The 14,570-nt window shown below is 44.8% G+C and overlaps 1 protein-coding gene across 1 annotated transcript; it reads left to right on the top strand.

Annotated features, from left to right (window-relative positions):
* The first annotated feature begins 12,730 nt into the window (after positions 1 to 12,730).
* On the top strand, positions 12,731 to 14,009 carry LOC123064550 (expansin-A24-like). The gene is made up of 3 exons (XM_044488009.1): positions 12,731 to 13,000; positions 13,104 to 13,428; positions 13,523 to 14,009. The coding sequence occupies exons 1-3, from the start codon at positions 12,841 to 12,843 to the stop codon at positions 13,830 to 13,832; spliced, it is 795 nt and encodes a 264-aa protein (XP_044343944.1). The 5' UTR covers positions 12,731 to 12,840; the 3' UTR covers positions 13,833 to 14,009.
* Positions 14,010 to 14,570: the final 561 nt, after the last annotated feature.

The following is a 14,570-nucleotide window of genomic DNA, read 5'->3' on the forward strand; positions in this document are numbered from 1 at the left end:
TGAGCAATGTCTGCCGAGTCATGGATTTGTGGTAATTACGCTGCATAAAATGCAAGTTGTGTAATTGTGTGTTGCTTGTATCACTGATTTAATTTTACAATTCAATTTGTTCATACTCACTCTGTAATTCGTCTGGAGTATCTAAGACCATGTTCATTCCATCAATTGTGTATTCTTCAAATTCACTTCTGTGATGCATTCTGTGAATAGATTATGTCATTCTAGTGCTATGCATGGTAACTCACGCTTATAAGAAAGACACACTATTCGAATAGAAACTCAAGTTTGTGTTGTTGAATGGTCGCAAGTTGGGCAAAACTGCACAACTGAAAATTCTAAGAAATGAGTTGTTGATTCTAGTGCCAACAATGTGTTCTAAGGGCGTCTGGTTATGAATAACATGACTATGAACACGATTAATACGGTAGACATCAGTACGGAATGGCTCATCCAAAAACTTGAGGGGCATAGATGCATGGGAAAGAAGGGAGAGGCCAACCTCCATGATATATTTTCAGCGGGTCCGTTCTGATCATGTGCATTAGGGCACAAAACATGATGGGAGATGCCTATATGCTCAAAAACAGACTTAGTTTTTAATATTCACCTCCCCAATGTGTTTGTTCTGCGTTAATTTTCTTATCAAATAAATAGTTAACATGTTGCTGAAAGAGATGAAATTTTTGAAAACATCGGATTTATTTATAAGGAGATAGATTGAACCGAATCTGGTAAAATCATCAATAAAACAGACATGATATTCTTGTCTACAAATTGAAATAGGCACGGGTCCCATACATCCGAGAAAATAATCTCTGAAGGAGTTTCCTACTCACTACTCGGCCGACACACATAACAAACAAGGTGATGTTTTTAATTCGACACTAGAAGACTATGATCTCGAAGGATTTTCTAGACCACCGGCAGGGAGGCGTGACCTGGATACCTATGCCACCATGTGGCAGATGGTTTGATCATGACTAGTACTTGTTGTTGCTTGACTCTTGATCGGCCAGCAAATGGAAAAAGACCCCGCCTACTCGTAGCACGTAGAATTATGTCTCAATTTTCTGATCCTTAACAGGAAAGAATTCAGCTAAATTTCAAGGTACGCATGATTATCTTTCATTTGTTGATAAGTGTAAAGAAACAATGTTAGACAAATGTCAACAACCCTTCACTGTACCCAAGGGCACCCCAACCGTTTAGGGTTTCTTGTGCCTCCCGTTAGCGCTGCCACTGATCTACCATGTCTCATGTTGTTTTAGGGCCATGGAAGCATCGTGCATCTCGGCCCTTGCCAGCGGGAGCGGTTTGTTTTTACATGATTTTTTGAGTTTTTTTAGGGTTTGTGTCCTGCTTAGAGAGACATGGCAGCGGCTCTATGAAGATTGAAGAAGGTTCTCCCCGCCTAGTCCCCATCCCGGTGGTGCTTCTAGAATCATCGGAGGGTGTGTGCAGGTTTGTCTCTAGCGCATCTCATGGGATTTGGTCGGCTTTGTCTTCGGTGGATCTGGTCTTTGTTCCTATTTGTTCGTGTGTCTGCAAGTTGGACCCTTCCGATCTACGCATACGATAATCGTTGTTCTGGTGCGCTGGTCCCATGGGGCCTTAACACGACGACTTCCTGACTATCTACTACAACAAGGTTTGTCCGGCTCCGATGAGGGAGGGGCAATGACAAGGTCGCATCCTTGGCTCACTTCAGTGCTTATAGTCATAACTAGGTGGCCTACGGACCTGGATGTATTTTTTTACTTCTGGTGTTCTTTGTACTACCTTGATAGTGGATGAATAGATCAGAAGTTTTCCTCACAATTCTTTTATAAGTGGAAAGAAGACTCTTGGAAGCATGAGGGACATGAAGTATGTTATCTCTATCTTTACTACTTGAAAAGAATATACCGTTCCATGTTTCACTTTCTAAGCACCGTGTTGTTCAATGATGGCGCTGCATGCGGGCAGTGTTACAAGATCGCATGCGACCGCGAATGCACAGACCCGTTGTTTTGCAAGCCCGGTGTGACGGTCACTGTCACAGCCACAATCTTCTACTAGCCAAATGATGCCCTCCCCAATGACAATGGTGGCTGGTGCAACCCACGACGACCACAAACTTCTGCCCTCCCCAATGACAATGGTGGCTGATGCAACCTGCGACGGCCACACTTCAACATGGCCCAGCCAAATTGGGAGAAGTCGGTGTTTATAGAGGTGGCATCATCCCTGTCATGTACCAGAGGTATATATGCGCCTCTTATAAGTTCAAAAATTAGATCGAGGTCACCGGAGGAGTATATAACTTTAACTTTTTCTATGCAACTGCCATACACATGCAGAGTTCCGTGCATTAAACACGGTGGAGTGAGGTTCAGATCAATGGTCGTGATTACTTCAGTCTTGTGCTTGTGAGCAACGTTGGTGCAGCAGGCTCGATCAAGTCCATGGATGTCAAGAGTGATGGGGAACGTTGCACGGAAATTAAAAAGTTTCCTACGAACCACTCAAGATCTATTCTATGGAGATGCTAGCAATGAGAGGTGGAGTGTCTACATACCCTTGTAGACCGAAAGCATTAACGATCTAGAGATTGTGATTAGCGTAGTCATACTCGCGTCCCGATCCAAGCACTGCACGACCGACACCTTCAAGATATGCACACGTACAACTTTGTGACGTCTCCTCCTTGATCAATCATGCAAGAGAGAAGAGGTAGATCACATCTGAACCAGCACGACGGCGTGGTGGTGGTACTGGTGGCAGCGGAAATCCGACAGGGCTTCGCCAACTGCGTACTGGAGAGGAGGTGGGAGAAGTTGGGAGAGACAGCGGCCAAGGGTGAAAGGGTGCTGCCCCCACGCACCTCCCCACTATATATAGGGGTGAGGGAGGGGGCAACCCTAGACTCTCCTCCAGGGAGGGGGCGGCGGCCTAGGGGAGGAGTGCCTCCCAAGTCAGGTGGAGGCATCCTCCCCTCTTAGGGTTTCCCCCCTTAGCTGCATGGGCCCAAGGGGGGCTGGTGCGTTAGGCCAGGGCGCCTCCAACTCAACCCGTACTGACCTCTAGGAGTGGTGGGACCCACTGGTGGTCCCCCGGAGCCATGCCGTGATCCCAGTATGATGCCGACATATCCCAGAAATTTCTCGGTACCCTAAAAATGACTTCCCATATATATACCTCCGAACCACTCCAGAGTTCCTCGTGATGTCCCAGATCCAATCCGAGACTCCAAACTACCTTCGTACTTCACCATATGAAGATCTCAATACTACCCTAACATCACTGAATGTTAAGTGTGTGATCCAATGGGTTCGAGAACATGTGGACATGACCGAGGCTCCTCTCCCATCAATAATCAATAGCAGGACCTGGATACCATATTGAGTCCTACATATTCAACAAAAATCTTTATCGATTGAACCACGATGTCGAGGATTAAGTTAATCTCGTATATAATTCCATTTATCTAGTGATATGTTACTTGTCCGAGATTTGATCGCCAGTATCTCCATACCTAATTGAATCTCGTTATCGGCAAGTCTCTTTACTCATTCCATCATACAAGATCCCCGTGACCAAACTCATTGGTCACCTGCTTCCAAGCTATTCATGATGTTGTATTAACTAAAGGGCCTAGAGATATTCTCCCTAACACAGAGCAACAAATCCGATCCGTGCAACCCACCAAACACTCTCTGAGATACCTGTAGAGCACCTTTATGATCACCCAGTTATGAAATGACGTTTGTTAACCCACAAGGCATTCTTCCAGTATTCAGGAGTGGCATGATCTCATGGTCTAAGGGCAGATACTTGACATGAAGAAATCTATAGCATATAAACTAAGTGACACGATCTAATGCTAAGCTTACGGTTGGGTCTGTCCATCAATTTATCCTGCTAATGATGTGATCCCATTATCAAATGATAACTCATATCGATGGTTAGGAAACCTTAACCATGTTTGATCAACAAGCTAGTCCAGTAGAGCCTCACTAGGGACACGGTGTTGTTTATGTATCTACACATGTATCTGAGTTTTCGGTCAATACAATTATATCATGGATAATAAACATTTATCATGAACAAGAAAATATGATAATAACATCTTTATCATTGTCTCTAGGGCATATTTCCAATAGTATCCCACTTGCACTAGAGTCAATAATCGAATTTACATAGTAATGAATCTAACACCCTTAGAGTTCTGGTGCTCATCATGTTTTGCTCGTGGAAGAGGTTTAGTCAATGGGTTTGCAACATTCAGATCTGTATGTAGTTTGCAAAGTTCTATGTTGATGGAATCGTGGATGGAGTTGAAGTGGTGTTTGATGTGCGTAGTTTTCTTGTGAAACATTGGTTCCTTGGCAATGACTATGGCACCAGTGTTGTCACAATTGATAGTCATTGGATCCAGTGCACTAGGTACCACTCGTTCCTATTCTGCTTTGGAAGCAAGTATGTATTCTGCTTCATATGTAGATGTTGCAACCACACTTTTCTTGGAGCTACTCCAACTCACAGCTCCACCATTCAAAATAAATATGTATTTAGTTTGAGACTTCGAGTCATCTGGATCAGTGTTGAAGCTTGCATAAACGTAACCCTTTACTACGAGTTCTTCGTCACCTCCATAAACGAGAAACATTTCCTTACTCCTCTTTAGGTACTTCAGGATACTTTTGACCATGTCCAGGATCCACTCCTGGATCACTCTGGTACCTACCTGCCAGACATATGTCAAGGCATACACCAGGTTTGGTACACAACATGGCATACATTATAGAGCCTATGGCTGAGGCATAGGGGACGAGTTTCATCATTTCTCTTTCTTCTATCATGGTTGAGCTTTGAGTCTTACTCAACTTCATACCTTGCAACACAAGCAAGAACCCCCTTTTTTGACTGGTATATTTTGAACTTCTTCAAAATCTTGTCAAGGTATGTGCTCTCTGAAAGTCCTATCAGGTGTCTTGATATATCTCTATAGATATTGATTCCCAATATGTAAGCAGCCTCACCCAGGTTTTTCATTGAATTTTTTTCTTGTTTAAATAACCCTATGCTTTCCAAAAATTCTAGATCATTCCCAAACAATAATATGTTGTCCACATATAGTATTAGAAATGTTACAGAGCTCTCACTCACTTTCTTGTAAATACAAGCTTCTTCATAAGTCTGCATAAAAGCAAAAGCTTTGATCACCTCATCAAGGTGAACATACCAACTCTGAGATGCTTGCACTAGTCCATGGATGGATCGCTAGAGCTTGTATATATTATTAGCATCCTTAGGATTGACAAAGCCTTCCAGTTATATCATATACAACTCTTCCTTAAGGAAACCATTAAGGAACACTGTTTTGACATCCATCTGCCAGATTTCATAATCAAAAAATGCAGCAATCGCTAACATAATCCTAACAGACTTCAGCATTGCTACAAGTGAGAAATTCTGATTGTAGTCAACCCATTGAATTTGTGAAAACCCCTTGCGAAAAGTTGAGCTTTGTCTTCTTAAAGATCCATTTGTTATCAATGGCCTTTCAGTCATCTGGTAAGTCTACCAAAGCCCATACTTGGATTTCATACATGGATGCTATCTCGGATTTCATGGCCTCAAGACATTTGTCAGAACTGGGCTCATCATCTTCTTTGTAGTTCGTAGGTTCACCGTTGTCCGCTAGGTCTAGAAGATGGCTGCTACTATACTGACCTGATAAAATAGCCCACTCGACGTCCAAAGAAGTCCACGAATGACAAAAGCTCTGATTCTGACGACTGGACGCCGATGTCATGCAACTGGAGCGCCAACTGACACTCGTTGGCGAACTTCACTTGCATGATGCTTTAGTTTAGACTAACCAACACTGATGGCCAAACGCTTATGTACAAGGACGTTCTGGGGGGGGTAGTTTTGGACAAACATTTCCTAGAAACTCGCAGTTCAAGTGAGCAATGTGTGCGGACCAATTAATCTACCAGGCCTAGTGATAGATTTCTGATAATTATGCATTATGTAAAATGCAAATTGTGATGCTTAGTGGGGCAGTATTGTAGAAGTGGTCCTATTTTACGTGACAATGTCTTGATACTCATTGTGTAATATGTCTGGTGTATGTAAGATCAAATTCATTCCATCGTTTGGGTAATATTAAAATATCAATTATATGATGCATTCGGTAAAAAAGTGTCACTCTGTTATATATGGTACACCGTTAAACTTAGAACAACATCCTTTCACTCCTAACCCGGCCTCAGCCATCGAATCTGGGTTGGGCGGCCCACTGAACATATACTACTTGCCTTTGAAGACCCTCTTCAAAGAGTACTATACAAACCTAATGGGCCGGGCCATTATTACGGGGATTTCTCTTTATTACCAGCCGAGTTCTCCCGGGGCGATCTTCACCGCCGTCGAGCTTTTGTCCCCTACCACCAATCAAACCCCGTTCTCGACGCGGCAAGGAGGGGCGGCCTCCCAGGGCTGTCGTCTCGCCCGTGGCAAGGAAGGGGTCGACGGAAACTAGGGTTCCCCATCAAGCTACCTGATCTGTTCTTCGGATGAGAGTATTCATGGATTCCGGAGCTAGTTCCTCTAGGATCAGTGATGTCGAGCAGTTGATGAAGGAGTTGGGATTGAAGGAGGAGGACTTGGACGACGTGGTCTTCGATGAGCAACCGGCGCCGCCGGAGGGGCCGAGATGGGTAGCCCTAGCTAGGGTTAACACCTCCAAAACCTACAGCCAGACTTGGTTTTACAGAAAGATGAGATCGGCATGGGATATTGCGCAGGAGGCCAGGTTCAAGCCTCTGGAGGAAAACTTGTATACGGTCACATTCACTTGCTTGGGTGATTGGGAGAGAGTTATGAACGACGGCCCATGGAATTTCAGGGGAGATGCGGTGATTCTGCTGCCGTATGACGGGATAACGAAGCCGTCCACTGTGAAACTTGAAACAATCAACATATGGATCCAAATCCATGACGTACCAGAGTTGTATGGCCATCTGGTGGCTCCTTTGGCAGCAAAAGTGGGAGAGGTTCTTTTCTCTGAACCTAACTCACATGACTTTGTCGGCAACTAAGGTCTCAGCAGAGATGAACGATCTTCTCGTTGCACCGTACATGAAGGAAGAAGTTAAGACAGCCCTCTTTCAGATGTTTCCAACCAAAGCGCCCGGCCCCGACGGTTTTCCAGCTCATTTCTATCAACATTACTGGGAGTTATGTGGCGCTGAGGTGACGGAGGTTGTGCTAAGAATAATTCGGGGAGAGGAAAGTGCAGAGAGCATTAATGATACTGTTTTGGTTCTCATCCCCAAGGTAATGAGTCCATCTTTGCTAACTCAATTCCGGCCGATTAGTTTATGCAATGTGTTATACAAGATCGCGTCCAAGGTGATTGCAAACAGATTGAAGTAGGTCCTCCCAAAGATTATTTCAGAGGAGCAGTCGGCCTTTGTGCTAGGAAGATATATTACAGATAACATCATTAGTGCTTATGAGTGTCTTCACTTTATGAAGCGCAGCAAAGCCAAAGTTAACAGTTTTTGTGCCCTAAAGCTCAATATGATGAAAGCATACGACAGACTACAGTGGGACTACTTGCAGGCGATAATGATCAAGCTGGGTTTTGCTCCAGCCTGGGTACAAATCATCATGAACATTGTGCGGTCAGTATCGTTCTCAGTACTTCTTAATGGTGAGAGACTAGACAATTTTATCCATCCAGAGTAATTCGGCAGGGAGATCCGATATCCCCATACCTCTTTTTAATTTCACCAGAGGGCCTTTCGTGCCTACTGAAATCCAGTTCTTCGTCGTCTCAGCTAGAAGGGATCAAGGTGGCTCCCACGGCGTTCGTCGTGAACCATCTCCTTTTCGCTGATGATAGCCTGCTGATGTTTAAATCGAGTGTTGAAGGGGCTGTTGCAATATCAGACCTGTTGGAGTGCTACTGTTTGGCTTCAGGATAGCGCATAAATCACGAGAAATCATCTATCTTTTTCAGCAAAGGCTGTCCGTAGGGTATGAGAGAAAGCATCAAAACCACTTTGAATGTCCAGAATGAATCCCTCAGCGACAGGTATTTGGGGATGCCTACGGATGTTGGGCACTCAAAGAATGGCACTTTCAGATACTTGAGAGACCGAGCATGGGAAAATATCAGAGGTTGGATGGAAAAAATATTGTCAGCTGCGGGAAAGGAAGTGCTTATAAAGTCAGTGGTGCAGTCGATACCGGTGTTTTCTATGTCGTGTTTCCGACTGCCAAGGGGTTTATGTGAGAGTGTCAATTCCTTGATTAGGCAGTTTTGGTGGCGTAGTAAGCAAGGGAAGCGTAAGCCAGGCTGGGTATCCAGGGACGATATGATGAAGCCTAAACATCTTGGTGGCCTTGGCTTTAGGGACTTGGAAATTTTTAACTTGGCCCTACTGTCCAAACAGGCATGGCGTATGCTCCAACACCCTACATCTTTGAGCGCACGCATTCTCAAGAGTGTTTATTTCCCGGATGTATCTTTGTTTGAAGCAGAATTGGGCCACCATCCATCACAGATCTGGCAGGCTATTCTGGACGGGAGAGACATTATGGTGCAAGGACTAGTAAGGAGAATTGGCAATGGTGAAACCACCGACATATGGCTTGACAATTGGCTACCTCGCTCACTTATAAAGAGACCGATCACATCTCTTATCCAACATCCGCCACAGAAAGTTTCAGGACTAATCAACCACGCTACATCCTCGTGGAACGAACAGCTAGTTCGGTCAACGTTTATACCAATTGATGCGGAGGCAATATTGCAGATCCCTCTTTGCACTAGACAGATTGATGACTTTTGGGCACGGAGCGAAGATAGGCGGGGGATATTCTCAGTGAGAACCGCCTATAGGATGATTCAGCAGAGGAAATTAAGTCGTGAAGCTTGGTTATACGAGCAAGATGGCTCTTCTCACACACACGCAGATGGCGATGGTTGGACAAAACATTGGGGAATCAAGGTACCATCGAAGCTCAAGGTCTTCTGTGGAGGTTGGCTAGGTGTACCACTCCGACGGTTGCACTTTTGCACCACCGAAACATGGCGGATTCGGCCGCGTGTTGCCTATGCGGAGCCGAAGACACTTGGAGACACGCGTTGTTAAACTGCACTGTTTCTCGCAGCACATGGGCGCTATCTTCTGAACATATTATCGATGTGCTGAACAGAAATGAGGAACCGAATCCGAAGAGGTGGCTTTTCTCAATGCAAGGGGCTCTATCTCAGGATGAGTTTACAAGCTTTGTGGTCACTCTCTGGGCACTGTGGGGAGCACGCCGCAAGGCAATTTATGAGCATATCTATCAAAGCCCGTCTTCTGTTCAAGCATTTGTAAACTCATATGTGAATGAACTCAACGCACTACAGTCTATCAAATCGACGCAGATTGTAAGACCTGCGCCACGACGATCAGGTTGGATAGCTCCACCTGGAGGGCTGGCAAAGTTTAATGTTGATGCTGCAGTGGGAAGAGGAAGAGGACTTGGAGCTGTAGCAGCGATTTCTAGAGACTCAGACGGACACTTCTTGGGAGCGTCGTCTGTGGTCTTCAGAGGTATATCAGAACCGGCGACTCTCGAATGCATGGCGATCAGGGAGGCTCTAGCTCTAGCTGATGATTTGAACGTGGCAAACATCCAGGTGGCCTCCGATGCGAAGGTGGTGGTACAAGATATCCAAGAAAAGAATCCGACAGAATATGGCGCGATCATACATGAAATAATAGAGCATACACTATCTTTCCAAGTCTGTAATATTTCTCATGAATTTAGGAGCTCGAATATCGAGGCTCACAAGCTCGCGAAGCATGCATTATCCCTTCCGGCTGGCCGACATGTTTGGTTGGGACAGCCGGACGGTCTCTCTTTCGTCCCTGTAAACATTGTGACGTCGGAATAAAAAGCTTCGGAGTTTGTCTCAAAAAAAAAAATCGATCGAGCTACAAGCAAGATGCATGCTACTACGATAACATGATGCGCCGGCCCACTCATCTTCCAAAGAATAACAAACATCACGTAAAAAACAAGAGCCTCTATATGCAGAGACGTTGATAGGAGATATTTGAGATCATTAGTTGTTGTGCAAGCGTAGCGTTCCCATGAATTCAGCGCTGAACCTCGACCTCAACCTACACAAGGATCAGTGGCACTAGCTAGACACATCATATGTGGTTTGTGAGCAGCTCTCAACAAGTTCTCTCCTTAATCTGGAAGACGGGCGGAAATTGTTTCAAGAGGTGAGAACAACGTAGAAGTTATACTAGACATATAGGATCTCTAACCTATTCCTTATAATCGGCTTGACGAGGATAAATTCATGTTTTGTCGCGTAACATGCACCTAACCGAACCCATATAACACTACACATGACCGCGGCGGCCACGACTAAAATATATAAGGCTGCCCACCGTCAGATTAACAATCCCCGACACCCCCACTTCTCCACCATTTCCATTCCATCGCCGCCCAACCCTCTCCCCCCTGGTGCATGCTCACGCACACCCACATCCATTGTGACACAGTCCCGCCGCCAAAATGGTCGGATCCCACTTCCGCCGCTCCCCGCCTCCGATCAGAAGTGCGGATCAACATCACCATGAGCCGCCCTGAGCCCGTGGTTGCGATAGAGCGTCCTCCTCCCGCAGCGGCGCTTCCGGTTCCCCGATCTCCCACTGACGCCGCCAGCATGGAGGAAATACCTTGGCGTGTGGCAGAGGGCCTCGGGGACGTGGGTAGTAGAGATCACCGACTTTGAAACACACGAGAAGATTTGGATTGGATCTTTACAATCGGCGGTGCCGGCAGCACGGGAACACGCCATAAGATTAGTGTGCCTCCGTGGCGCCAATGCCCAGCGCAATTTCCCAAATGGTCAACCACTATTAACGCCCGTGGACCCTCGTGTGGCCACCGCACGGAAGATGTGGGAAGACAAGGAAGCCCGTGAGCGCCTCAAGGCGGAGCAAGCCAGCGAGGCGTACATGGTGAAGCTACATCACCAATACCAGGAGCATGTTGAGTAGGATTGCCCGGTTGTATGAGCTATACAAGTCCGAGATAGCCGCGGTCATCAATCTTTGCTTCAGCGACGGCGACGTAGATGGCGACCGTTCGGTGGTGGCAACGGAGCAGGCCATGGCGGTGCCAACGGAGTGGGCGAGGATGCCTTGACCTAATCTGACAGGGATAGCTTGATGAACTAGAGCACTATTAAGTAGTTTTTATTTTGTTTTTATGTAATCTAATTTCAATTTCTTTTAAGTTATGTAAAATAGTTTATGCAACTGGTTGTGTCAAGTTCGAATCAAGATTGATGTAGTTACTTGAATCAAATTTGCATCGAATTTGTGTTCAATTATTTAAGGAGTTCAGTTTAGGACTTCGGTTAGAAGCGACACCTTTTTTAGAGGAGCAGATATACTCGTCTGTTTCCTCCTCTAAATTGTAGAGGATCAGTTAGCATGCTCTTACGGGTTGTTTTGTTAGAGATTGACATGTCCTTTTTCCCCAGTAGTCTCCCTCCCCCTGATTTTAACTATGCCCCTCTCACCCTCAAAAAAAAAAAACTATGCCCCTCTCTCCCTAAGGATAATTACCGAAGGAAGGATGCCTAACAAGTCTACTTTCTTGTGAGGGAAAACTCCACTGAATTTTATACTCGGATGTTCATAGGACAGCTTACAATAACATGTGCAATACCAAGCCCAACAAGGCGGCCAACACTAAGCTCTAGAGCATTTTTAGGTAATCTATCTGAATCATGATTACTTCTTCTCTCCTCATGCACAAACGTAAATTACCCCCTATTTTTCTTGGCGAGGGAAACGTAAATTACACATTAGCTCTCTTTGTGATCTCCAATATAATAATCGAATGGGTACCTCCTGTTCTTTCATGCACAACGCTGACTCTAAAGAGGGGTCATTTTCAAACACTAAGTAAGATTATTCTTCACACTAATTAGCATACAATCAGGCGAGCCTTGCCTTCCATCGGTTTTCTGAAATTCGTTTTTAGTTTTTAAAAATCTATGCACATAGTTTTTTAGTTCCTTTTTGCTTTTTAAAAATTTATGATATTTTTTAAAAATTCGCAGGCACTTTTTAGTATCTCATTTTTTTTTACAAAAAATCAGAAACATTTTTTCTAATACATGTGCATTTTAAATCTTCAGAATGTCCCTTTCAATCTGTTCACATTCTCGGAATTTATGAATATTTTAAACATTCTTGAACGTTGCCGAGTTTGGCATGCATTACGATCCACCAGACCTAACGTCACGCTGCTTCCCAGGATCAAACCGATGAATATTCAATTTCTTGTCGACCATACATTAAAAATGTACGGATTCAAAGGATCTATGCATATGGATGTACCTTACTGACAACTCAAGGTTTCTTCACGACCTAATCATTAGATACCGCCGCAGCGCCGACGTTAAGGATCAGGTGCAGCATACGATCACTCGTAGTATGATTCAAGGAATGTGTCTGCGCGTACGTACATATATCTGTGGATTGGCCCTCAAGCCATGGCACGGCTGCACGGCCAGGCACATTTGCACGCTAGCTGCTCCATTCACCAATCAATCAGGGTGGCCTTGCGACGTGCGAATGAATCAACCGCATGTGAAGACTATATAAACAAACGATCGTGAGAATATGAGCATCACATCACCACACAACCATCAGCCACAAATTAATATAGACCGTACTCATCAGCTTGCGCACTCCAGTTTTTCGGATCAGGTACAGATCATAAGCTGTAAAGTTTCGAGGGCACACAGCCATACATATGGCTCCAGCTCGAGTTGTCGCCGTAATGCTGCTGGCGGTTGGCAGTGTGCTGTTGTCTGTGGCTGCGGACACCGCAACTGTGCCATCCCCAGAACCGTTCATCTGGCAGAAGGCGCATGCAACATTCTACGGTGGCGCTGACGCCTCCGACACAATGGGTAATTATTCAAGTCACACAACTACATCTATTTTGTGTGTGGCTGCCCTCTTCATCTTGTTCTTTTGTCTATTAACATTTGCGATGTATCTTATATATTGCAGGTGGTGCGTGCGGGTATGGCAACCTCTTCTCCGAAGGATACGGGACACGCACGGCCGCTTTGAGCACCGTGTTGTTTAATGATGGCGCCGCGTGCGGGCAGTGTTACAAGATTGCATGCGACCGCAAGCGTGCAGACCCGTTGTTTTGCAAGCCCGGCGTTACGGTCACCGTCACTGCCACAAACTTCTGTCCACCCAACGACGCCCTCCCCAATGATGATGGCGGCTGGTGCAACACGCCAAGGCCGCACTTTGATATGGCCCAACCAGCCTGGGAGAAGATCGGTGTTTATAAAGGTGGCATCATCCCCGTCATGTACCAAAGGTATATATGTGCTTCTTACTTGTTCAGAAATTAGTCCAGAGTCACTAGAGCCATTTAACCTATAGTTTTCTATGTCACTGCCATACACATGCAGAGTTCCGTGCGTGAAGCGGGGTGGTGTGAGGTTCAAAATCAATGGTCACGATTACTTCAATCTTGTGCTTGTGAGCAATGTTGCTGCAGCAGGATCGATCAAGTCCATGGATGTCAAGAGCTCTGATTCTGATGACTGGATGCCTATGGCACGCAATTGGGGCGCTAACTGGCACTCGTTGGTGAACCTGACTGGAAAGATGCTCTCTTTCAGACTAACAAACACTGATGGACACACTATTGTGTTTAACGACGTTGTGCCAAAGGGGTGGACCTTCGGGCAATCCTTTGTTAGCAAATTGCAATTCTAGCGAGCAATATCTGCCGACCAATTAATTTATCAGGGAAAGTGGTGGATTTGTAATAATTGGTTGCATAAAGTGCAAGTTACGGTGTTTAATGTGGGTGTGCTGCTTGTAGCACTGATCTAATTTTACAATTCAATTTGTTCATACTCACTGTGTAATTCATATGGTGTACATAACGTCCAATTAATTCTATCAATTGTGTATCCTACAAATGCACTTATATGATGGATTCCGTAAGTTGATTATGTCATTCTGTTGCAATTTATGGTAAACCGCTAGCATACAAGCACAGAGTATCCATGTAGAAAACGGAAATTGTGTATTCCTTCAGAACATGTATAGTTTTACTACAACTATTTTAAGAGGAAGGGATTTTAGCAGAAGTGGTCTGGAAAAAGAAAGTGACCTCTTGTCTTTGATGGTTTAAAAGAAGTAAATTTTGAATATGGAATTGTATACCTCCGGCCAGGTCATTTTTAACCTATTTTCTTTTAATTTTATTTCAACCCGCATCTTCGAAGAGTATAATTTTGAAAGTATCAGTTCTTATTCATATGCAAAAAATGAAAAAGAAAAAAAATCGGTTCTTATAACTAACCGATCACGCTAACTGCCTACTAGTTTTGAAATAGGCTCACGCTCTACTTTATAGATGAAGCACAAATCAAAGTATTCAGAGAATCTCAAAATGATCGAACCGTTCCAGGAGAACCTCAAATTGATCGGAACAGTCGTATTCGA

The sequence above is a fragment of the Triticum aestivum genome, chromosome 3B (genome assembly GCF_018294505.1).
Source record: "Triticum aestivum cultivar Chinese Spring chromosome 3B, IWGSC CS RefSeq v2.1, whole genome shotgun sequence".
Lineage (NCBI taxonomy): Eukaryota > Viridiplantae > Streptophyta > Magnoliopsida > Poales > Poaceae > Triticum > Triticum aestivum.

Bases quoted from the DNA above. Each gene is read 5' to 3' on its own strand.
- LOC123064550 (XM_044488009.1), top strand. From the start codon at position 12,841: ATGGCTCCAGCTCGAGTTGTCGCCGTAATGCTGCTGGCGGTTGGCAGT. The intron at 13,001-13,103 runs GTAATTATTCAA...TATATATTGCAG, and splicing joins TGACGCCTCCGACACAATGG to GTGGTGCGTGCGGGTATGGC. The intron at 13,429-13,522 runs GTATATATGTGC...ATACACATGCAG, and splicing joins ATCCCCGTCATGTACCAAAG to AGTTCCGTGCGTGAAGCGGG.